This window comes from Aptenodytes patagonicus, chromosome 7 (assembly GCF_965638725.1).
Source record: "Aptenodytes patagonicus chromosome 7, bAptPat1.pri.cur, whole genome shotgun sequence".
In the NCBI taxonomy this organism is placed as follows: Eukaryota; Metazoa; Chordata; class Aves; order Sphenisciformes; family Spheniscidae; genus Aptenodytes; species Aptenodytes patagonicus.
The window spans coordinates 33769248-33795038 of NC_134955.1; the positions used below are offsets into that span (position 1 = coordinate 33769248).

General features: G+C 46.9%; 1 protein-coding gene across 3 annotated transcripts in view; it reads right to left on the reverse strand.

Annotated features, from left to right (window-relative positions):
- Positions 1–9553: 9553 nt before the first annotated feature.
- The window catches only part of SMOC1 (SPARC related modular calcium binding 1), a 142704-nt gene continuing 126466 nt past the window's right edge, over positions 9554–25791 (reverse strand). For 2 of the 3 annotated variants that reach the window (XM_076344787.1, XM_076344789.1), the window contains 3 exons: positions 21079–21326; positions 14866–14916; positions 9554–13078 (listed from right to left, as the gene is read on the reverse strand). In XM_076344787.1, the coding sequence (XP_076200902.1) occupies positions 13062–13078; positions 14866–14916; positions 21079–21326 (316 nt within the window). In that variant the 3' untranslated portion in view covers positions 9554–13061. The remainder of the gene's footprint in view (positions 13079–14865; positions 14917–21078; positions 21327–25791) is intronic. The other variant, XM_076344788.1, reaches the window with a different exon arrangement.

Here is a 25791-nt window from a genome sequence, read left to right on the forward strand (position 1 = left end):
CAGTGCTATCTAGAAACATATTTCTTAATTGAGAGCCCTGGAAGAGGATGTTAAAACTTTACTCTTTGTAAAGTGCTTTCAAGATGAAGATCATAGAATCATAGAATGGTTTGGTTGGAAGGGACCTTAAAGATCATCTAGTTCCAACCCCCCTGCCATGGACAGGGACATCTTCAACTAGATCAGGTTGCTCAGAGCCCCGTCCAACCTGACCTGGAATGTTTCCAGGGATGGGGCATCCACCACCTCTCTGGGCAACCTGTGCCAGTGTTTCACCACCCTCAGCGTAAAAAATTTCTTCCTTATATCTAGCCTAAATCTACCCTCTTTCAGTTTAAAGCCATTACCCCTTGTCCTATCACTACATGCCCTCATAAAAAGTCCCTCTCCAGCTTTCTTGTAGGCCCCCTTCAGGTACTGGAAGGCTGCTATAAGGTCTCCCCAGAGCCTTCTCTTCTCCAGGCTGAACAACCCAACTCTCTCAGCCTGTCTTCATAGGAGAGGTGCTCCAGCCCTCTGATTACCTCCGTGGCCCTCCTCTGGACTCGCTCCAACAGGTCCATGGTCCTTCTTATGTTGGGGGCCCCAGAGCTGGATGCAGTACTCCAGGTGGTGTCTCATGAGAGTGGAGTAGAGGGGCAGAATCACCTCCCTTGACCTGCTGGTCACGCTTCTTTTGATGCAGCCCAGGATGCAGTTGGCTTTCTGGGCTGTAAACACACATTGCCGGGTCACGTTGAGCTTCTCATCAACCAACACCCCCAAGTCCTTCTCCTCAGGGCTGCTCTCAATCCATTCTCTGCCCAGTCTGTATTTGTGCTTGGGATTGCCCCAACCCATGTGCAGGACCTTGCACTTGGCCCTGAACTTCAAGAGTTTCGCACGGGCCCACCTCTCAAGCCTGTCCAGGTCCCTCTGGATGGCATCCCTTCCCTCCAGCATGTCGACCGCACCACACATCTTGGTGTCATCGGCAAAGTTGCTGAGGGTGCACTCAATCACACTGTCCAAGTCGCCGACAAAGATGTTAAACAGCGCCAGTCCCAATACCAACCCCTGAGGGGCGCCAGTCGTCACTAGTCTCCACTTGGACATCGAGCCATTGACCGCAACACTTTGAGTGTGACCATCCAGCCCATTTCTTATCCACTGAGTGGTCCATCCGTCAAATCCATGTCTCTCCAATTTAGAGACAAGGATGTCGTGCGGGACAATGTCAAATGCTTTGCACAAGTCCAGGTAGATGATGTCTGTTGGCCTTCCCTTATTCACCAATGCTGTAACCCCGTTGTAGAAGGCCACCAAATTTGTTCAGGCACGATTTGCCCTTAGTGAAGCTATGTTGGCTGTCATCAATCACCTCCTTATTTTCCATGTGCCTTAGCATAGTTTCCAGGAGGATCTGCTCCATGATCTTGCCAGGCACAGAGGTGAGAGAATTTCTTCTATCAAGAAACAGGTGCTGTAAAGGGAAGCATTTTCTTCATAAAGTTCCCTATAATAAGCCAAACCTTGGGAGGCGGCAAGTAAGAGAGGGGCTGCCAAAAGGTATGTCTCTACCTGCTGCAGTGCTTTCTGCTGCCCCAGGAGGCAGGGAAGAAGTGTCCGTGGGTTAGGAAAAAAGCAATGGGAACAAGGTTGTCATGGACAAAAAAGAGATGTAACATTATAGCAGGTGACTAGATGAGAGTGATGATGGTCCTTAACACACAGATGATGTATTTATTTTCATACAAAATGTTTATCAGATATCTATATCTCTATATAAATGTGTATACATGTAAGGCAGAGAAGGAGGATCCTTCTCAGAGGAGCAGCAGGAGCTTTGCTGGTGGGAGCTCCCCGTGGGTGAAAGGTGTTGGGTTTGAAGCCAACAAGCATCTGACCTCCTGCCTCATTACCCACCTTCTCTTCACCATGGCTTTGGGGAAAGGCGTGAAAAAGATGGGCAAGAAACCCTGAGGCCGGGCTCCCGACAAGCTTGCTAGTCCTTCTGTCCTCCGGCCGTGCCAACAGCCACCAAGAGCAGCTACTGCTGCCACTGCCCACCAGCCGGGGAGCCCAGAGCACACGCGTGTAACACTGAAAGAAAAATTACAAAATCCCCCAAATGCTGTCTGGGGAGGCTTAAAGTGCAGCTCTCACGGCTATCATCGCTGTTTTAATTTGGACATATAAAGTCTGTTGAGCTCTTATTTTACCTGTGCCAGCTCACCCACCCCTGGGTAAAGCCCAGCCTGGGGAGCTGCCGTGCTGTTCTGTTGCTTGTGCTGTATCCACCACGTGCTTTTCATCCGCTTCCTTCTTCAGCTGACCTCGGGGCGAGGGGAGGACTGGCTGCCATGAGTGCCAACTGCATGGGGGCCTTGGCGCCCTCCATGCACGAGGGCGATCTGCGCCAGGCCAACAACATCTGTGGAGCGTTTCTTTCTTTTATTTTTATTTTTTACATCATTAAAAAATATGCAAGCTAAAAAAAAAAGCGTTTGGTGCCTTTCGGGATTTTTAGGGTTTTTTGCTGAGGCTTTTATGTTTTACTTTGGGTTTAGCTATCTGCTTGCTCCTGGTTTCCTTTGGGCAGGTGCCTGGACTTGGTCGCACTGGCTCTGGCTGGTTTGCTCCCCCCTCCACTCCAGTCCTCCAGTTCGGTACTGCTGTGGGAGGACCCCGCAGCACTTGCTCCTGGCTGGCTGACGGAGAGGAGATTTTGCTGGTGTGTTTTTTGTCGCTGCTTCTTCCCTTTTGTTTCTCGCATCAGCTTCCCATGGCAGCCTGCAATAACAGCCGTTGGCCTCTCTCAGCAGCCCTCGTGCTCTGGGCGGCACACGTTTACCTTTCAGCCTCCCTCTCCCCTCCGTCCCCACTCCTCGCCAAGGCCCCATCGCTGCTGTGGTTGAGGATTGCCCTGACATCAGGAGGGAAAAGCAGAGGTGATCAAAGGAGCTGCTTTGTCCCTGGGGACTGCCATGGCATGGGGGCGTAGTCTAAGGGCCACACATGGTGCGGGGCCAGCGGTACCTCTAGCTGCCTTCCCACTCTGCTGCCATGGGGGGCACTCGCAGCACCCCACAGGTTTTGCCATCCAGGTGATGCTGCACTGCATGGATGCCAGTCAAAAAATCAGCCTTTAGGTAAAAATCAGTTTTGCAAAGAGGCATCACTCACTCATCCCCCCTCAAGCTGACCGGGAATCGTGCCCTGGGTTCGGCCAGTACCATGCTGCCTCCTCACCCAGCACCACCACTGACTGCCTTTTTCCACTTCTATTTGGGCCCCTGACGCCAAAAATCCCCTTTACAGTGGGCCTTGTGACAGAACCATCCCCACACGCCTTTCTGCAGCAAAGGGGCAGCTGGCGCAGCCCATAATTCTGGTGGGAGCCAGGGTGGGAGGACCCCCAGCGCTGTGGAGAGGCCGCGGGAAGGCTGTGCTGCACATCGCTCCCCCGGCATGGCCAGAGCTCGACAAAGCCCACCAGCCTGGCCACAAAAAGGCCATTGCCCCACTGGGTCCTGCCCGCTCCCATCTCCCTGCAGGCCTGTGGGGTCACTTCCCACCCCTTGCCCTGTTGGCTGGCTCATGCCCTCCATGAACTTTGACTTCAGTGAAGGGGCTGGGGCTGGTGGCGGGGGGTTGTGACCCTTTGGGGCTGGCTCACTGCCACTGCTGCACAGAAGCACCCCAGTCCCCACACGTTCTGACGCTTAAGTCCAGGACCGAAGGGCGCCGTCCTGGAGCGAACTGGGGTGAGTGACAGGAGCATGGAGCCATCAGGAATTGGCTGCAGTATGGTACAGTGAGAATGAAGTGTTTGTTAGAGCCAGTGAGCAAAGGTTTTAAGCCAGGGAGGAGGCAATTGCAGCGCTCAGAATGGGCTTTGTCACCTTTTTGGCAATTGCTGTGTTGGTTCAATCAAGGCTTTTCTGGACAAGCACAAATTAAACACAAAAATATTCTGTGATGCACATTTCCCCCGATTCCACAGCTGGGGCTGCTGGACTGGTTTGTAAGCCACTTGTCCCTGGTATGGGAGGACCTTACCACCACCCTCCATCCCAAAGCAGCAACATGACCTCACCCCACAGCACCATCTGCAAGGAGAAGCCCCCATCAGCTGCGTGTGCCACCTCAGGCATCAACCACCCTGGCTCACTGCTGCGGTGGGATGATGCCTACCTGCATGTCTCCACCAGCATAGCACTTTGCTTTGGGAAAGCATTTTGGAGGACACCCAGTACTGTTGTACCTGGACACTGTTGAGATAAAGGGTTGGTAATGAGACCTTTGAGGAATGACCATCATCCAGTTCTTGATAGCACAATAGGATAGATATAGATAGTAACAGAAGGGTATCCAGGAGATCTGGTCATGCTTGAACATGCCACCATTCAAAGCCAGGAAATTTCAACCCATCCTCAGTCACACTTTGGTGTTAGCTGGTGGCAGGTCATTCCTCATATCATTCACCTGGAATTGCTTTTTTTTCTGGGGAAAAAAACAGACAGAAGGTTTTTTGGATTAATTCTGCCAGGGAGTGGTCGCAGCCCTGACCTTGGTGTAGGAGCCAGCCTGCACGAATGGGAACAGCAGTTGCTGAGCCCTGGGCAGCCCTGGCCACAAGCTGAAAAGCACTTGTCACCAACAATAACCTTTGGAGTATTATATGGGAAAAAAAATGTTTTTAATGACCGTTGCCATCTGTGTATGTGTGCCAGGGCAGCCAGCTTGTTAACAATGGAGGTATGTGTGCCAGTGCTGCTTAGCGCCCAGCAGAGAAGACAGGGCTCCCAACTTGCCTCCACAGGGGGGAGGAATTAAGGACCACCCAGTATTTAAATGAGCTATTTAAAATATCTGGATAATTAACACCATGAGTAGCTTTACCCGCCCCACACGCATACACGTCTGCCTTCCCTTTGCCCAGGGGGTCTGTGCTTTGCCTGGCAGCATGCAGTGGGGGAGAGAGTCCAGCACCCCCAGGCCCACGGTGCATCCCCACAGGCAGCCGGGGGGGTCGCTCACGCTTGCTCCTGCTGCCAGCAGCAGAAACCCTCAGCCCCTCTCCACGTTGAACTGGGAAACCAGGCCCTTCCCCACACCTGGCCTCAGGCGGTTATTTGAGCTTAGACATGGAGCCTGCAGGCATGATGTGAGGTTGATGAGCTCATCACATGTTCCTACTGCACCTAAATGTGAGCGTTCACCAATGTCCCAGACAGTACCGCTGCTATTGCCATGTACGTGACCAGCTGAGTGGGAGCTGTGGCTAAAGGAAAAATCGTGACCTACCTACTACTCATTGCTGGGCATGCACTCAGAAATTGGCCCAGTTTGAAGAATGCAATAAAAAATAACACAGGTCTTGGAAGTACTTTGAAACTGGTATGAAATCTAGCTGAATTAAAGAAATAAACCATCCAAGCAAGATTTTTTTTTTGGGGGGGGAGGGTGCAAGGTATGAAGTTATAAATACCTTCCCAGGAAGATGTCTCTCTTGTCTCAGAAAATAAGCTTGCATTACAGAAACAGTGGTCCCATTTTGTGAGAATTATTTGCGTACAACTTGGGTGCATGGAAAAGATGTAGGGAAAAAAAAAATCTCAACACAAAAGCTTCAACAGTGCTCTCAGAAGGTCTCCTGGGCACCTCCTTGGCACTAAGGCACACTGTACAGAGCGCCTCCATGTCTCTATCAACACCATGGTTGTCCAATATGCTCTTAAAAAAGCTATCAAAAGAGATTTGATTGCCTCCTCTTCTTCAGTAGCAGAAAAATAACAGCAAACCCAAATGTGGGGGTTTTTTGGCCCTGCTATTTTTTTTTCCTTCTTGTTTTATTCACAAAGGCATGGAAAACAACTGATTACTACCCTTGTCATAAGAGCATTTTGTATGTGGTAAAGCACTTCAGGTTCTCTGCTTTCTCCTCTTCCAGCTTCTGAGCGGTCGTTTCTGCTGGATTGCTGCCTGCTGGGTCTTGCTTTGCGTTTGCGCATTCACGCCGGCTGCCTCATGGCAGGTCATTGCATGCTTCTCTGCTGAAACTCATCCTGTTGACTTGGACTATTTCTGCAATTTATCAAGCATTCTGCTCCTACCCTTCATAGGTACTCACAGCCCCTCCCAGTTGGATATCACCAGGAAATTTTATAGTAAAGCAATTTCCTAAAGCTGCTGATGAAAATCCTCAATAGACCTGGACCCTGGACAGCCACTGGAAAGATTTCCCCAGAAAGCTCTCTGACTTTGACACTGAGCTCAATGTATTGTGAGTCTAAATAGGTTGCATTTCCTCAGCTTGCTTACGAGTTCTGGGACAGTGCCAGAAGCCTTACCAAAGTCAAGACATATCACATCTAGTGCTGACTCCCCTAGCCATGAGGCCAGTTATCCTGTCAAAGAACGGAATCAAATTAGTTTGATACGATTTGTCCTCAGCAAAACGTCAACAAAACCATTCCAGCCATTTTTTTTTTACATTTTTATAAATCTATCTAGGGGATTAGAGAATAACTGGTCAGTAGCTCGCTCTTGCAAGTTTTCAGAGAGAGATATTAGGACGTCAGGTCTATAATTCCCTAGGTTTTTCTTCATCTCTAGTTAGGTGATGTTGCCATGTCATCCTTAAGTCCCCTGGAATCTCACATGTCGCCTACAACGCTCCAACACCAATCTCACGTTTCCTACTTTTCATGCTTCAGGATGTCGAAGAGCTCTTGATCCCCTTTATTGGTCTCTACTTCATTTCCCTTGCAGCAGGATAGTTTGTTATTGGGACTTTGACCCCAGCTCTTCTATCAGTTCTCAGATCTGTTTTATCCTTTAGGGCATCTCTTCACAGGCTCCGCCCACCAGTTTTCTGAATTCATTGATATTTGATATTTTATTTTTTGGAGTCTAAGTACTTTAGATTAACTCATTTTACAAAGGTCTGGTATTCAACTGCATTTCAAGGAGAAAAAGCTTGCAGCAAACATCTGAACAATTGAAACAATCATAACAGCTCAAGAGATGCAAAAATTCATGTTCACGTAGGGCTGTAGGTGAACAGATCCAACTTCAGCCACCTTCATATAGCTTTGCCTGTTACAACCTGCCAGCTCATAGCAAGAACATCCAAGCCACTTCAGAAATAGCTCCATCTCTTCAGCCAAATGCTGTGTCAACTCTTTTCTGACACGGTGAAGTCAGCAGGGATCACTTGAGTGATCCCAGCCAAAATCATGACTGAGGGAGATAGTAATGGTACTTTGTGCTATGTAAAGCCAGGGCTGTGCTGTATAATGGACATTCAAACGCCGCAGTTTTTATTGCTTGAAGCACAGCACTGAGATGCGACAGAAGAACTCATTTCACCAAACTGAGGACGAAGGTCACACACAGTTCTGAGTCCTTCGTTCACATACCAAAAAGCAATTAATTAAGGATGTTTTGTACTGGGACTGAATTTGTCTATTTTAGTAAGGTGAGTTAATTCATCTGCACTGCAGACTCCCAGAGCTTGCATTGAGGAGCTACTCTGAGCTCCAAACTAGGGCCACCTAGTTGTGAATTGCATGCAGGAGAGCTGGGCCTGCTATTCCTGCCAGAGAGGAGGCAGCCTCAACCTCCGGGAGCCACAAACTCCTGCCTCCCTCAACACCCAGCATGCACCCCTCTGCCTGCAGCACAGTGCAGGTCTGGCTCAGGCAGCGAGCAGAGAGCCACCCACCGCCAGTGCCTTGTCCTCAAGGGGATGCCGACTGGCCGTGGCTCCTCTGCCTGGGCTGAGAGCCCGAAGACCTCAGCCCAGTCCCAATGTGCTGCAAGAACAACATAATGTGGAATAAATGTTCTTTCGTGCTTTTGCGGGAGGTGGGGATATAGGTTTGTGCTGCAACATGTAGCACAGAGCTGGTGGTGTTTCCTGAATGAAAGCTAGACCCCTCCTGGTGTGCACAGGCGAGGCACCTTTGAAAAACAAAACCAGCCACTGAAATCAGTAAGCAGGCCCTTGGATACAGAATGGCAGACAGCATCATTGCTTCCCAAAGCAGCCAGCCTCAGGTTTTCCGGCAAACACTCCATAGAAAATACTTGCTGTTATACTCCTACTTCCTGAGGTGGTGGTTTTTTAATCCACTTTGTTTTCAAGGTGTTTTCCAAACGAAGGAGCACCACTTCTGCAGATCCCGCTGTCTAATTTAGTATCAGCTTTTGGAGGGCTGCCAAGTTATTTTGCCTGAAATGGCTTGCAAGGGCTGGCTGCCGAGAAGTCAGAAGGTCGGCATTCCGCATGTGGATTTTGTTAGTTATGTCAAAGATAAGGGGGAAAGAGGCGGGGGAGGAGGAAAAGTCTTCTGGCAATATCACTATTGGAAGCAGAGGCAGAAGCAAGCTCTTTGTAGTTCTTTTAGACTTGCTTACAGAATGATTGCACCACCAGGGAAGGGTGAAGGCCTCTCAGAGTACCTTATGTTGACCCCAGAAACAGGAAGCATGGCCAAAGAATTGCTTTCTTTTTTTAAAATATTCTTTTCCTATTTTTAATTAAGTCTTGCAGAACTCCAGAGATGACAACCACTGCTTCTCCCTTAGCCCAAAACTTGTTACCTTGGTAGTACAAGGAAATTAGCTCACTTTGCCATTTTATTCTTGACAAATCCACATTGGCTGTCATTCATCCCTGCATTTTCTCCCTTCATCATTGAACTTGCATTTAAAGACAACAGTCTTAGCAGACCCCCTCCCTGCCCATCTACAAACAAGCCAGCCTGTGACTACAAAAGCAGAAAACCTCCCTTTGGGACTGCAATTGCCTCCCTTTCGATGTGCAATAAATGAGTTGGCTCCTTATTAATTGCAAGAGATTTACATGTGATCAAGTGAAATGACATAGACAGTGATGAGAAAACTGGCCATATCTGCTTGATGGGAACAGTGTGTGGCCTCCTCTGTCATGGACCTGGTGCTGCAGCCTCTGATGAATAGCACCTCCCTGTAGCCTAGGAAATAGCACGTCTTACAATAGCAGCAGCTTCCCAGCATAACTTGCTGCTTGTCACCTCTGAGGATTAAAAGGTTTTGGACAACACCTAGAAAATAGTATTTCAGGCTCCCATGTAGTGAGGCCTGACCTGCAAAAGTGAAGTACGAAGGCTCCCAAGGCGAGTGGGGATGAGGAGATGTGAGGTGCAGTGCCTGTCTTCTGTCCCTGGTTTTGGGAGACTGTGCTATTAGATCCCACTTGGCTGTGGGTCCCACCTTCTGTGGTTACCCCTACTCTCCTGCTGAAGCTTCACAGCCTTTTGAAGCAGCCTGGGCAGATTAGGTCAGCTGTCATCAAACCTCAGAGAAGCACTCTGGGGCATGTTTCAATTTAACCTGGAGGCTTACACACAGGAGAGAAACATCCAAGGACCTCAGATCCCAACCAAAGACAGACACATGACTCTGGGAGCAGGAAAGTCCCCTTCCCTCTCCTATGGCACTGCGTAGGTAACAGAACAGTATGTGAAAGAGGTAAGTTCTGGAAATAAAGATTCAATAAGAAACCACCACAAGACACTGGAGCAAAAGTTATCTATTTTATTACAAACCCAAAATCAAACAGATGCCTTTCAGTCTAACAAACAATGCCATAGGCAGAAATGTGCTGGGGCAGGGTAAGTTCAGTATAAACTCAGGCCATGGAAAGCGGTGCCTTCATACGGATAAATCCCACCGTAATGCAGTTCCCTCCAACACACCTATGCCTTTGGAGGATCAGCAAAAAAGGAAAGATTTTTGCTTCTGGCAGGAAGAGCAGATGACTTGCATTGTGGAGCCCTGGTTCTCTTCTCTGTCCCAGCTGTTTTCAGCTGTCATTCAAAGTAGAGCTGGAGAGGCCCAGGAGGACTTGAAGGATGAGGAGAGACATGCCCAGGGTCTGCTTCCAGGCACAACGCTGACACTCCCCATGCCCCAGCTTCAGTAGGATGCTACTGATGCAAGGCAGAGCCAAAGAATGCTTACCACCACGAGATAAGGACATGTTTGGCCTGGCAGCCAGGTGGACTGGCCAGTTATCCGGCAATAAAAGCAACAAGGGAAGAGGGGAGCTGAGGCACTGCTCTCTTCTGATGAGTACAGACTGTTTGGACAACTCATAGGATGGGTTATATGAATCAAGACCAGCACCGTCTGCATGATCTTCCAACACACAAACCCAGAACAAGTAACCCAACCTCTATCCAGATGTTACACAATCATGCTGATTGGGTCTTGCATGCCAATGTACAAGTGTTGCCAGAAGCTGGTCAGAGGCCCGTGCAAACCCAGCAAGTCAGGATGCGGGGACTTGGACTTGTCTCGTGAAAGTAAAGGGGAAAGCACTATAATGCTTGGACCCCAATCCATCCATAAAGTCAGCTCTAGCGTAGCAACATGAATACGCACACCAATACCAAAGCTAACCTCAACAGCTACGCCTTGTTTGGCTTCCTTGAAGAACTGACCCAATTTTAATTGCGAACTACATGTGAATGCAGGGCTTTTGGAGGGGAAGGACACAAGGATGAGAAAAACGACGTCTGCAGAAGGATTTATGTGACAGGCAGGAGCATTGGCTGGCTGGTTTACTGACATTTCCAGAAGAAAAGAGGCAGTGACTTTTAGCAGCTCTGCACTCCCCCCGCAACCTTGTGAGGCATTGCCCGGCCCCAGTGGCTGGCCGACAGAACTATAGGCATCCAAGTGGCTGCTTTTGCTGGATGCAACTATACATTAAAAAAACCCCAACAAACCCACAACCAAACACCAACCCAGCAGCCAGAGCTTTTAATTGCTAAAACTAGCATATTAAAAAAGGAGAGGGTTTCTTTTATACAGCTGGATTAATTCTTTAGTCCTACAATAGGATTAATGAGTGACCGGGACATTTCTAACTATACACTAAACCAAATCATTTCAACACACAAAAGATGTGCCCTGGACATTTAAAAAGAGAAGATGCAATCAAGAAGACGGGAGCTTGCAGGCCAGAAAAGCACATACATTGTATGTGAGAAACCATGAAGATCCACCAGGCAGGATCTGCTCTTGCTAAAGAGACTTCTTTATATTATGGTGGTGTGATGTATACTTCAGAGATTACCAGAGGTGTTTTCAATGATGCCAAATGCTTTACTTAGCTCCAATCTACTTCCCAGAGGAAGAGTTATCACTAGTCTTAAACAGTTATTTATAGAAAGATTTTTTGGTTTGTTTTTTCTTTTTTTAAACTTTCCATTTTGTCAACAAGGCACTAACTTACTGCATCAGGACACTCCTGCTGTGATGTGTTTATCTCATGCTATCATCATGATGACATGCCACAGAGTCATGTCAGATGGCAACACAGGTGCTGTGTTGCAACATCTTTTACCAAAGCAACAAAGCCTCAAGGGACAAGCCCAGTCTCTACAGTAACGCAATGCTGTTACAAGCAATTGTTGGTGTGATGTCATATTAGCGTGGCATGTCATCATCTCTGACTACAGGTTCTTGGTCCAGAGACGCGTGGCACAAGGATCACGAGGTCTGAAGTGGGAGGCTGCTCAGAACATTTCCTATGAACAGGCAAGTGCTGCCAGTGGTTGGAAATGCACAAAGGAAAACACTGTGTGTCCCATCACACTCTGCCCGAACCTAGGATTGCTGATACGGGTGTCCCTGCCCTACCGCTGACTTTACAGTTATATCTGAGATTAAGAAACAAGCCTGGAAAAACTGCTGGTAGTTGAAACAGCCCCTGTGGCCTCCAAGAGACCAGGCTCCTCAATCCAAGTCTTCACTGTTACTGTAATGTGACACTGGAGTGCGATAGCACAGGAGGTACTAATAACAGCGAATCGGGTGAAGTGGATACTCTAAGCTAGGCAGGCACACCCCTGTGCAGGAGAGGAGCTTGAGATTCACAACCACCAAAGACAAGAATAGTCATTGCAGACAGACCTTCACCAGCAAGCATGGCCCAAGCTGTAGTGTTGAAACATGAGTAAAGCAGACTCTTGGGGACCAGCAGCATGGCTGTGTCTTTCTGCACTGACAAGTATGTTCTTTGCTCTTCAGCAAAGCAACAGGCAGGCTAATGCTGCTTTTAGCAGGCTTCTCAGTATTTTTATTGTTGTACAGCATATAGATGAACACTTTGTCAGAGAGGAAGATGCAAGACTTGACTCCGCCAACTCTACTAGGCCTACTGCTCCCACATCCTTCCTACAGCGTTAGATTTCTGAGGCATGGCACATCTTTGCTAAGCACGTCTTCTGAGCCTGGATAGTAATGCATTTGCAATTCATTTCTGCCCAACTTGCAACAGGTGCAGAAATTACTTTTGTGTGTCCTTAATACAACCCTTTTCTATCCTTACTTTAAGCAGCTTTGCAGTGCAGCAATACTTAGGTGAAATCTGTGCTCCCTCAAAAGCCCAATTGCCTGTGAGTTGCACAGGGCTTTACAGTAAGAAAAGAAGGGGTTCAGCTGCTCCCAAGAAGCATTTGGTATCTGGGGCACTGTGTGCACATCTGCAAGCACAGGTCATGCTGATATACTTGCTCCTTTTTGCACGGGGGTGTTAAGGTTTGCAACTGAATGATGGTTTGGTGGCAGAAATGAATGCATTACTGTAATCCATTAAATGTAAAGTGTCCCTCTAACCCTAACAACCTTCAAAAGCAAACGGAGGAACAGAACAGTGACTCCAACCCCTGTACAAGACAACTGTACAATTTACATATATATTTATATACAGTATATAAAATTCTCTTTCTTTGAGTCACAGTGAACTCAATTTTACGTCATCAGTAGCTGTTCCAATTTTAAAAAGTCACAATCCTGCTTCCTCCCACTCTCCAAAGTATTAGATAATGGCATTGAAAAGCAATTAAGAACAAACCCAAACCAATTATTAAAAAGTGCAAACGTTCTGGGTGCCACTTCTGCTACGTTGGATGTTGCTGATGCTGCATGCTTGCTCACAAGCAGCAAGGTGTCTGTCCATCTGTTGCTAGATCTTTCTTTCCTTTGGGTCGGCTCCTGCCTTCCCTTCCTGTCTTCTGCTGCTACACCAGGCGACCTACTGAAAGGGTGGGGTGGGAAAGGATGAAAAAAAACAAAACAGAAGCAGAGAAAATGAGGAAAAAAGGCAAATTAAAACCAAAAGAGCACCTGACTGATAAAGATACAGTACAGCCTCTGCTGCAGGCACGGCCCCAGAAGGCTGAGATCCCAGAGTAAGCTGTGAGGCTGAAAACAATCAGGAGCTAATGAGACAGCCTTGCTGAAAAAAGCATTGAATGAGTCACATGGAGCCCTAGGGACCGACGTATTTTTAAACATAAACCACTACCTTTCCTCTCCATCCCCCTCCTTGGAAATGGGCATGCAGTCTGGGCAAACAACTGGTCCAGCATCTCTCCCTCTGCTCTTCCACCTGCCACGGCTGATGTGGAAGCCCGCTGCTGCCAGGCTGCCCTGCCACCATCTCCCCTGTGAGCCGCAGCCAGCTGTCTCCTTTGCCTAGCAGGCAAGCAGGCCTCCAAGGAGGCAGGCATGCAGGGCGAGGGCAAGCCACCTCTCCCCACCTCTGCAACAGCACAATGCAGCAGTCTCCCTGCTCAGTGGTTCTTAGAGAGCTTGCCTGCACCAGGCGCTCTGAAGCCTACCAAGTTACTGAATCGGCGGCAAGGATACAGTGTACTTGGAGCTGGGGGTCCCAGGACCCTGCTGGGCTATTAGTGTTCCAGTGGATGATGCAAGGCTGCTGCTTAGTGAGCCAGATGGGCACGCACACCCCTGCACTCATTTCTTCAGAAAGCTTTTGTTAAGCCCCTCATCAAAGGTTCTTAAAGAATCAAAGCTCTTACAAGATCAGAGAGAGAGCTCTGTGGATTAATTACAGGTGAAAACATAGTGAAGAGAAGGCAGAGGTATGGATTTGGTTTTCAGAAAGGAGAAAGGTTATTAGACAGGCCTCACTGCAATTGGTGCTAGTCGACATGCCCTGCCACGGGGGGTGAATATTGTCAAATGCAAAATTATTCCAGATAGTCATATTTGAAATTGACTGCACAGCTCTGCAAAAGGCGCTCACAGTGCTCAATGACCAGCTCATAAAAACAGCAGACTGACTTCAATGTCTATACATGCAACGCAGTGCATGAGTGGGGAGCAGGGATGACCTGTCCTACACTAAGCACTCTGAGTGACTAGGAAGGAGGTTGAAGTCACAGTACACAATTTTTTGAATGCCTCCACTCAGCTTTTAGCAGCAGACAAAAATCAAATACATGATCAGAACTGAGGACACACCAGGAATCATCACTACATAAATGTATAAGGCTTAGCTGATCTTTATCTTCAGTTCTCTGTTCAGCCCATCTCATCAGGACCAGAGAAGGTACCCAGAAAGGTAAGGAGAATAGCAAGAGGTATGGGAAGACTTCTGTCACTAAGCAAATACATAGCCTATATCTTTTCAACACAGAAAGGAGTCTAACCAGACATATATTGGAGGGCTATAGAACAAGTGGCAGGAGAAAGATAGGCAGGGGAGAACTGCTCACTGTTTCTCACAATCCAAAATGAGGAGCACCCAATGAAACCATGAGAGTGTTCATCCCATAGCTGCTGTATCCTATTCTAATTCCTTAGCAACGTACTGTCTGCCCCAGCTGAAGACACAGTGCTGGACTTCGAGATGATGCAGCTGAGCTGCATGTTATTATATTCACACCTCCTATGAACAACTTCGGTTTCCAGCTGTTTCTATATTGATATTTGTGAACATAGGAGAGCAGGGGAGAATGAATTTTGGGACACGTGGTTATCACAGAAAAAAAGGAAACATTTTGACAAGATACTCACTGAAAGGGTTAAGGTCTTGCCTTTTTCCATTGGGGAAACTGCTCAGGCTACCTGTAAAATCCAAGAACCATATTAAAGGCAATAAATGCCGTGGCATGACAAAGGAGTCTCCCCACTGTCTGCTGCCGGAGGGCAGGTTCAAAGGAGCTCCTGAGCATGCACACAGCAAGTCCTGCCAGCACTCCTTAAGATTCACATGCAAGAATCAGACTAATGTGCTTGAGATGAGAGAGGTTAAATACCTGGTGCTGTAGTATCTGAACATCATGAAATCCAGAGGTCAAGAAGCAACAATTACAAGGTTAAACTAAACTGTGGAAGGAGGAAGAAGAAAGGAAGGATGCAAGTAGTGTCATGAAGTTTCCCAAAACTGTTTTTGCTAAGAGCAAGCAAAATAACATCACGTTATAGAGGGCAGCGAGAACAGTGAAGATGTAAGCAATGCAGATAGCCCAAGTTTACTAAATCTTTAGCTTGGACCAAACAATCAAACAGGTGCCTAAAATCAAAGACCTGAACTCATACCTGGCAGAAGGGCAGGGACAGACTGCAGAGCTGTGACTGCATCATGAGGCACACGCACCCTACTCGTGGAGCTCATGACAAGGGCTCTCACCTCAACAATAAATCTGTTCCTACCATGTGCTGGGTACAAACAGCTCAGGGATTACAGGAGTTCTCAAAAGCATGTTACATTTCCTGCTAGCTGCTTGGTCTGATTTCAGATGAGGGATTATAGCTGGAAACGGGAACTCCTGCTCCCAGCCAGAAGCAGTAAGCCTGCTGCCACCCTCCACTCCGGCCCAGCCTAAGACATCTTTGATTTGTGCGTGCATCTGACCTGATTGCACAGCTTGCTTTGCACATTAAGTACTTTGCACACTCACAGCTAAAGCAAACTTAGCTCTGTGCAAGAGCAAGATAAGCAGAAGTTCAGAGAGCAGGGGTGAGACTGGGGAACCCCCGGGGGATGGTAGGCTAGGCTGCAAGACAGAAGCGGAACCACTGGGAAAGAAAAGAGAGAGGGAAAGAAAGGTGGCAGTGGCTGAGTTTGAAATGGGTTGCAAAGCACAACCTGTTGGTTGCAGAGATCCTTAGTAAGAGAAACTGTATAGACATGGTAAGTTATTTCAAGGCCCCCAAACGCCGGCCTCGTATCAGCCATCTGCCCTGGTGAGATCAGAGGAACCGTTGTTGTTCACTTATTTCTGTGTATAAAAAGCAGAGGGCTGTTGCCAAGAGGTAGATTCCTCCAGAGCTAATTGGGACTCTCCCGGGGGCCTGGCAGTAAAAACCCAGGGCCTTTACGAGCCGCGGCATCCTCCGGCCGGCTGGAGCCGCGGAGGCCCGGCCGCTCCCGGGGCCGGGCCCCTGGAGGGCGCTGCTGGGCCGCGCACGGCCCGGCCCCGGCCGGCTGCCTGGGTAAGGGAGAAGGCATCCGAAAAAAACCACCTTTTGCACCCGATGCAGCTAAGACCACTGTGCATTGCTGCGAATGAGGCCTATTTGTCTTCGGAAAGAGGCGAGGAGCTCCAGGTAAAGTGATACAAAAGGCAGGGAGCATCCCTGAAATGGGAGGGATGCTCCAGGCTGGGCTGGGCAAACCTGTCCAGCAGCCTGGTAGGGCTCTGTGCTTTCCATGGGTCTGGCCCCACACATCCGTGCTGAGAAACTACCCTGAAGCTCATCACCTGTCACTCCAAAGGCAGAGAGTATTGCCTTCAGCCAGCTGCCTTCAATGTAAATACAGGCCAGCCACGTGTACCTACAGAAGACAAAACCCCACCAAAACAACACTGCACCGAGCATGAAGTTGACATGAAAGAGAGGAAGGAATATGGCAGATGGTGACAGCGGGTTACTAACATATACCTGGGAAGCCCTTGGGTATTACAGGGTAACATCCCATCATTCAGTAAGCTTTACAATGCAGAGTATTGCTCAGCCTCACAAGTACACTATTTTGGGTAACAATTCTAGCCACACTGGATTAGGCCAGGTGACTTTCAAAAGGAAAAGCCCCAAGGAAACCCCGGCAACTTTTTATAGGTAGAAACGATTCCTCGGACTTACTGAGCAAAGCTCTCACCTTTGATGGGGGAGGGACACGCTACCACAAGCCTTATCTTGGGTCCTCAACACAATACTGATGTCCTGATTCATACTAACCATCAGTAACTTTCCTCAAGATCAAAGGCGACAAACTACAGCATCTCTACTGAGATCTAAAGGGGGATATCTGAACAAGGCAAACAAAAACAAGCACTGAACCAGTGGAGCTCGTTTACATTCTAATCTAATTGTAATTAGATGTACTCTGAATTTCCTTTTTATTAACTCGGTCATTACCTGGTTACAGTTTTCTCATAGCCTCTCAGACTGTTGTCAGCTTTCTACCATCATTGGTCTGGAGGCCTTTCCCAGGTGACTGCTCCTTGCTACCTGCTCCCACACAGCTGCTTGCACAGCAGTGATATAGAGCATCCTCATTCCCAGAAGCCTCCCAAGCATGCAGAGAATCAGTTACTTCTGCAGATACCAACAAGAGGGGTCCCAAACATCACTGAATTAAATCTGCTGTTTAGATTGTCCATTATTTTTCTTCCTTTCTGTAGTATTTGCTCAGCTCCAGTAGAAAGTGACATGCTGTTTAATTACACACACACACACACACACACCCTTTTTAATTAAGACATTTTGATCCTGTTTCTGGACTGTGGTCTTGGTAGCTGGCTGTTGGCACAGACAGTGGCTGGGTTCCACCCCAGAAGTCCTCATGGCCTGTGAAGCATGCCCAACACCTACCATCTGACAAGCTCTTGGATGGCAAAGCAATCACAGGATCTGAACTGGCAGAAGGAAACTTCCCGTCAGCTGGCGGAGGGACATTACTTCACTGCTTAATTCCTTCGCTCCTCTTTGGGCATGCACAAAATGCTGACTTTATCTTGGATATAGAGGTAAAGAATATAGAGATAAAACTCAACTCCAGAATTTTGCAGCCAGCACAACGAGCATAAGCCTTGCTCAGATCTACAGTCCTCCTCTCCAAGATCACAGGACTCCTATTAATCTCAGGTCCAGTAACTTTCCAGCAAAGCTTTACAGTGTGTGTCTATCTCCCCTCAAGGACCCTGCCTTTTGACTAAAGCATGGAGCTAAATTTGTTCTTTGATCACAGATGATTCCCCCCTTAACTCAGGCTGCGCAGACTGCACTGATGAATGCTAACTTTTAACAGGCTGTAAAAATCAGTCTGTTTTCCTTCCACAATTCCTCAAACAGACAATCCTAGATCAAATGATGGCAAAGACTGTTTCTGGCGTACTCTGAGCTACAAGCCCTCTCTGCCTGTTCTGCCTCAGTTTAAGAAACCATTTGCAGGCTTCTGCAAGCCCTCAAAGGCTGGCTTTTTGTGGCTACTCCATTCTGAGATCCAGGAATGGTATTTTTCCATCTGAGTTGCCCCTGATAGAAACACATCTGGTTTAAGCAGAGGGGCAAAAGTGGTGCAAAGTGGCCACCAGACCTAGCAGATTTCCCAGCAGCTTTCTGGGTCATCATAAGGATGGAAAAGCAGAAAGGTTGCTGATGGATTGGACGGCTATTTTCCTCACTGAAGAATGACTGGCTGGCAGCACCCACATATTAGGTTACCACAGGCATCAAGAACCTGCTGAGGAGGGGAAGACAGACAGAACTATGCATCTTGGACAGACTTGATCCTAAGCTGGAAAGAGCTCAGATTCAGGTTTGTTCTTATGAATATCCCAGCTGAATCCTCCCACTTATTTATTTAGAATATCTAGTGCCCAAGAGGCATATAACAGTGCTGATTTATCTATGCCCCGTGCTTCCTTCAAGCAACATTATTTCCATGTTTGGATGGAACTGACCACAAAAAAAAAAAAACCAAAGCAAAACACTGACAAAAATGCAGAAGCCTTAACATTTGTTTTCCTCAGCATCCCAAACCCTACAAAATTTGTATTAAGTTTTATTTTCAAAATCATTACAAGTGTTCAGTTTGCCTAGCAAGAGGTACACTCACCTGGAATGATGACCCATGTCATTTTATTCCTTATGCTGCTGGATACCCAACCAGGATTTGGAACATCTGAGGCAAGTTCATTTGTAATGAAGTACATCAAGGGGAAATGATGACTTTCCTTGCCTCCCTCCAACCCTTCCTCATCCAATCCAGACCAGAAAAACCTTTCCAGCAAAGCTTTTGTTGAAACAGAAACACTTCCATGAAAAGTTTTGGTTTCATCTGATTGCCAGTTTACAACTGAAAGTACATCATCAAAAAGGTTCCCAACTAGCTCTTGGGAACCCTGGCTTGGACCCACAGTGACCTCAGCCCCTGCAGATGTTTGGAGGCCATGGTACGGAGAAAGAAACAGAGCAAATACATGGACTAGTTGACTGATTGCATGCACCCACGATCAGGATAAGGGAAAGTTGGAGAAGGGGTAAGCTACCAGTTATTTCTTAATTCAGAAGCTCTTGTGAATAGAAAGCAGAGCACACGTGTCACTACCACCTCACAAATTCATGACGACTTAAAAAAGATCCATCACAAACTTGCTTACTGCACCTCTAGAGTACTCTCCCTCAGTTCTTTCCTACATGTTAGTGCACTGCCCCCTCTACTGCTTTTTAGCCCTCACCATCCTTTAGCCCCCCCTTGGTCCTCCTTCCACATAACTTACCCATTTATCTTTGATCCTCAAGGCCTTATCAGGCCTTTAGTAGGTATGTAGAGCTGTATGATAAAACAAGGTCAGAGCCCCTTTTTGCAGACAATCCTGTCCTCATACAACGGAAGAAACCATGAAAGGTCAAGGATGTGTTCTCAGCAAATAGTCGGGCAATCAGGTACTCACAACAATGTCTCACTGCTTTCTGTCCCCTTCACACGGGCTCAAAGATTCACATTTTCTTCCTTCTCTCCTTTCCCCCCCCGCCCCTTCCATAAACTCAATTTTGAACAGTCGGTTGGCCAAGGCAGCAGATTCCAGAGAGTCTTATTCCAGGCCAAATAGCAATAAAACTCACTTAGCATATTCATCTTATTGGGAAGGTAATAAAATTAAGGAACAGGGTTGCTATTTTGGTATGTCATTCCTCAGTAAGGTACCGATGACTAAGAAAAAACCTTCCACTGAGCTAGGGAAGCTGAATACTTCTCACAGCTGATGAGTAATGCAACAGGCTTATTATGATAACTAAGATGTTTGCAAAGCACCTACAAAAGGCAACTTCCCAACACCCAAATGCACCGACTCTCTTCCCACTCGTGCTAAACCTGAGGGAAGAACTAAGTAAAGGTTAAGCCTGGGGAAAGAAAGCTACCCACCCTTCCCAACTGGCACGATGGTTGTAACAAGAGCTGTCCGCGCAGCCAAAACACCTGCACAGGAAATTAGTCCCCTGGAATCCCCGTTTGCTTTCTCCTGCCAAGCGAGTCTGCCCACAGTCAAGAATGACTGATAATTATTGAATTTGGGTTTCAATTCATAAAATTTCCAAAAAAGTCAATTTGGTCCAGGTCCCAACAGAACATGAGGTGAAGATGAAAGAGGAAGAAAAGGAAGGAGAGTGCATTGGTTGCTCAGGCACTACACAGAAAGGAAAATATGTTATTCACATGCCCTATTTCTCCCCCAATCTTTAAGTGCAATTTAACTCTGAAAAAGGGCAACAGCACAGCCCTGCACTTTCTCTCTGCGTTGCGCTCTCTGCGTCATCCACTTTCCTTGCATGCTAGATTTAGCAATGAAAATAAATACTATTTCTGTTAGTCAACAGGGTCTCTGGAAAAGGACTGGGTCTGTGCTGGCTCATACATCATCCAACCTACATGGCTGAGACAACAGAATATTGTTAGCAGTGTACTACTCAGAAGGGACCTGATCTGAACTACAGTTTCCAAGGACTTCCATAGTACAAGCAGGGTCCTGGGCAAGGCTCATCTTTTTGCCCTGTTTCTGTACAGCGCTTAGCACTGTGATATATACTGTGATAAGGGATAAGACAGAGACAACACAAATAATAAACCACATTTGCATGGCAGGGTATTAATCCCACTCATTTTCTCACACAAACTGTGGCACTTTTGAATCACCTGGGAGAAAACGATTCCTGCGTTTGCTGTAACTCTGTGTCAAGTCTTTTATTCTCGTGCAATGGGGAAGGAAAGGCACTCACCTCCTTCCTTGCTGACTCCCAAGCACCCCTTCAGCTCCTGAAGCGAGATTGACTTGTCCTTGTTGAGGTCACAGTAGTCAGTGAAACGTCGGGCACATTTCTTGGGCTTGGCTTTCTTCTTCACATAACGCTTGAAAGGCTTCAGCTCCCGCTTGTTGATGTCATTGCTGCTGTTGTTGTCCAGCTGGCTGAAGTACCAGTGTACCACTCGCTCCTCCAGCGTGTGGCTGGGGTCTGGCTCAGAGAACCTGGAGCAGAGGAAGCACAGGCCCCCAACAAGTGGGTGCTCTCACCAACACTGTCAAGCACACGCTGAGGAGCCAGAGCTGCTCACCGAGTCAGACATGCACTATGCCATATTTAAAGCAGGCAAAATACGCAGGTCTTACAATCTCCTCCTTTTAGCTGGGCTCTTTTGAGAGAGATGAACTTTTTCTAAAAATGTCCTTTAGCATTAACAAGCGGTGCCAAGAGATTCCTGGAGACTGATACCTTCAGTAGCTCTGTTTCTCCTCACACCAGTTGCTGAAACTCTGCCTAATCCCAGAAGGATCCCCTTTAGAGGGCAAGGGTCCTTTTGACCCTTGGGCTCCCATTCAAGTTACCAGCAAGAGAGCCGTGAGTGTCAGCTGTCATGGTAGTTTCTGTGATAGCAACATCTAGACTTCAGAAAGGGAACAAATTCATTTAATGCAAGACATATTCATTATTTGAAAATGTCCTTGGCAAGATGCAACATTCTTGCTGTATCTATTTATATGATCTGAACTCCTGTGCTGTATTTTCAGCATATTTAATGCTTTTCACATGGTTGATTTATACACAAGAATTCCACAGCAGAGAAGCACCACAAATCCATTAAAGCAATACTACGAAACTGGCAACTTCAGTTTGCTTCATTTCTTACTCATTGTGATATTACAAGTTTGACGTTATTTGGCTCACATTTTCTTTCTGTGGACAACAACAAACAATATCAGAGAGGAGGAGAAGAGGAGCAGGAGGAAAAGCAACAGCTGAAGATGCACGAATAGAGAATGCTGCCATTCAACATCAAGCCATCACTGAACAGGCACTGTTATGTCATACCATTTAAGTGGTGTCTGGTGCTCTGCAGCAGCAGTGGGAAAGGGGCTATTCCTCAGTGATACAAAGAACTAGGGAAGAAACTCTTTCTAAAGAAGAATTCTTTAAAAATTGCACTAAGCTAGTCCGCCTTTTCTCCATGTAATGAGTGTGCCAACAGAGAAAGCTGAAATGATGCTGAAATGAGGCTGAGACTTGATCCTTTCTCCTCCCAGGAAAAAAGCATTTCAGTGCATGGAAATTAGTGGATAGGTAGTCAGACACACTACACTGGCACTGGTTGCTCTGACTTATTCCAGGACACACTTCCAGCTGCTGCCTAATTCCTTCCCCAGCAGTGAGAGAGGGACAGTTGCATGCTGCAGGCAGCCAGATTCTGGTGTGAGTTTGGGGCATTCTAGCTGATGGGGAAATATGAACCCAGGTACCTTATAAAATGCACTTTAAGACTGTCACCAACCTTGTTTCAGAAACTGGTAGGATATATTTTTAAATGGTCACTGAAAATTTCTTTGTTGGGAACTAGAAGGGAGAAAATTCTTTTGACCTTCCGGTATGACCAGTTTTGCCTCTAAAATGCAGCTACAGAGCCTGAAAAATAAAAACCCCACACTACCACCATGGTAATTTAAATCACTAGTGAAGGGGAGTCTACACTTGCAGAAAGCAAGCACTGGAGCTTAGGTGGAGAACAGAGATCCCATTAACCTTCTCTGATAGCTTTTACAAATGAGGATATGATTTAGAAAGGTAGCCCCTATCCAGAGACATCTGGATCCTCGAAACAAGTAAACACATACAGTAAGGAGAGGCAGATAAACTGCACATTTTTCCCAAGGTTTTACTTGAAACTATCTCCTTCATTATTTAATTCTTAGCTGAGAAGGCAGCCTGGCATTCAGTCACAGTGTCTGGTCAATGTACAGTAGGATAAACACTGGGGGGGAGGAAGAAGAGGTTGGGAATAAGTTTGGCTTAGTTTTGGGAGCCAAAATACAAGGCAAGCCCCTGGAGCCACCTATGGACAAGCAAAAATTGCAAAAATCTCCCCAGGAAGCTAAGGGAGTGCCCAGATTTTTCAGAGCCTTGAAACTGTATGTGAAGATCAGGATGACAGGAGAGAATAAAAACACATCCTGTAGCTTGTTTCTACGACATTTATGAACACAGTCATTGGCCTCTCTCCCTTTTGGAAATGAGCTGGCTATCATTTGAAGACTAGCATGTTTCCAGCAGCCACAGGAAATTTCTGTATTACAAGGAACAATATTCTGCTTTTGCTGAGATAGAGGAATAAAACCTGAGCTTTTGCATGTGAGATTCCCCTTGTCCACACCTTGGCCCGCCCTTTGTTTCCTGAAGGCCCACAACTGGAGTGGCAGAAATGGAGAAAATAGCAGAGCATCTTCGAACCAACAGCAGAAAGGCAACAGGAACACAAGCTTCTCTCTACCTGCTGAAGAGACGCTCAGAAGCAGGACTTAGAAGTGCCTCTTTTTCAGAGGCACACCAAGGAGGAGCTCTTATGAGTTACCAAGAGAGGCAATATAGCTCTCTTCAGCACTTCCATAAAGAAAATCAGGGAAATCCACAGGCTAATACAAATACATTGACTCATGAGGTGATGATACATCAATTTTTGCCATTACAAACATGCTGAGAGCTCATGCTGAAAACTGCAGCATGCTAATGGAGCTAAAGAGAGTTAGTTTAGCTGCTGTGATTGTAGGAAGAAGGAAGATATAGCCATTTCTGAGTTTTTACCACTTCCTGTTGGCTGGTTTAGCGGGACTGCAGTTCCTGAGTTGGTTGCCTGCCCTTTCTGATGATCATCCAGAATCCCAGCACAGGAAGGATCCACATCATCTCAGTGCAGCCATATCTCCCTGGCTCATGAAATTACATGATACACTAAAGAAGGCTGAGGTTACAACACCGTATCTAACTGTCTTGACTTTGACACCTGCCCATGCAAGACACTTCTGCACCATCCATGAAACACGAATTGATGCAACTTCACAGCACTGCTAAGCCACCTAGCTTTGATGATGTGCCATAACAACAACCATACCTGCCGGGTCAGCTGAAATAAATCTGGGGGCTCTAATTGTCCTGCAAGCACAGACTTTGCAGGAGTATTCCAGGGGAATTTCCCTCTATTAACTCTCCATTGCTGTTGCAAGAGAAATAAATCAGCCCTGAGATGCAAACTTCATTTGTTGGGCTGCCTCTACTCATTCAGACCATAAAGGAATCAGAAAAATCAAGAGAGAACAAAGCTGTCCTGCACATTCTCAACTCCCAGCAAAACATCATCTCTTGCTCTAACACCAGTCACAAAAATCCACTGAATTCCAGTCTCAATCCAGTGCTGTAGCAGCTTTGTAAGACCTAGTAGAGACAGACATTACCAAAATGCAGACAGCCTTCTCAGTCTTCTCGTGTTAACTACATTACAGCTGTACTTACTTTTCTTCCTAATTGTTCCTTTTTAGCATTCTATGGCAAAACAATCAATCCTAAAGAATGAGTGCTGGGGAAGCAGAGACCTCTGTGCAAGCTGATTTTCCAAATCTAACCTGCTATTGCTGGATCGCTTCCGTACATGAGCCAGCAAGTTTAGCTCCATTATGCAGCATAAGCCCATCCACAGTCCAACAATGAAGAGAAGCATGGTCTGTCATTAACAGCCTAGAACAGGGAACCTGCTCTCTCAGCTTTCTTACTATTTGTTGGCATCAAGTACATAGTCTTCTCTAAGTAGGCTTTTGTTCCTCCTCCTGTATAATGTGCTATCAGCTCCCTCATAGGAGGAGAATACTTAGGTGGCTTATGCTTGAAGATATGTGGGTTAAAGTACTGTTACCTTTAACAATACTATTTTCCAGTTCAGACACACTTCCACAGAACACCTTCATATCACCTGGTGTAACTGGGGTACAGGCAGAAAGCAAAGAGGCTATGAAAAAACATGGGCATGCACTTTTTGCAGCTGCACTGAATTCTGGAGCACAGAGAGAAGAATATGTCAAAATATCAAATAGACAGCTTGATTATGGCACTTTGCATGCAGTCTGTAATGCTTTCCAACCCTTGAGGCCCCTTGCAAGAAAGCAGGAGTTAACTCAGTGGGAAGGAGCAGGGAAGAAGGGGAGGTATATAGGGTGAAGTATACAAGAGCAGCAAGTGTCAGACATTACTCACATACTGAACCATATACAGTGTGCAATCACATTAGCCTCCATAGAACTGTGCTGTCAAAGTGTAATACGCCCCACTAAATTTTACTGAGTAAACTGAAGTCCATTCCTACCAAAGCTGATCCTTTACCCCCTGAACACTTGCAGCCCCACTGCATCCCACTGCACAGGCTGCATGGACCCACAGTACTGTTGCAGTGACAGAAAATCCTAATACAAAATGCTGCTTTGAGAGAAAGGAAGGTTGCGATCTCTGAAGTACCCACCAGATGACTACCTGTTTGAAGACCTTTAGAAAACCTATTATTTTGTAATGCAAACTTTACGTTGCAACAGTATCAGCTGAGGCAGGAGGGGGAAAGGGGAGTAAGACCAGCCTAACATCACCTAACTCAGGACTGCAAACAGAGACTATAAACCAGAGGGA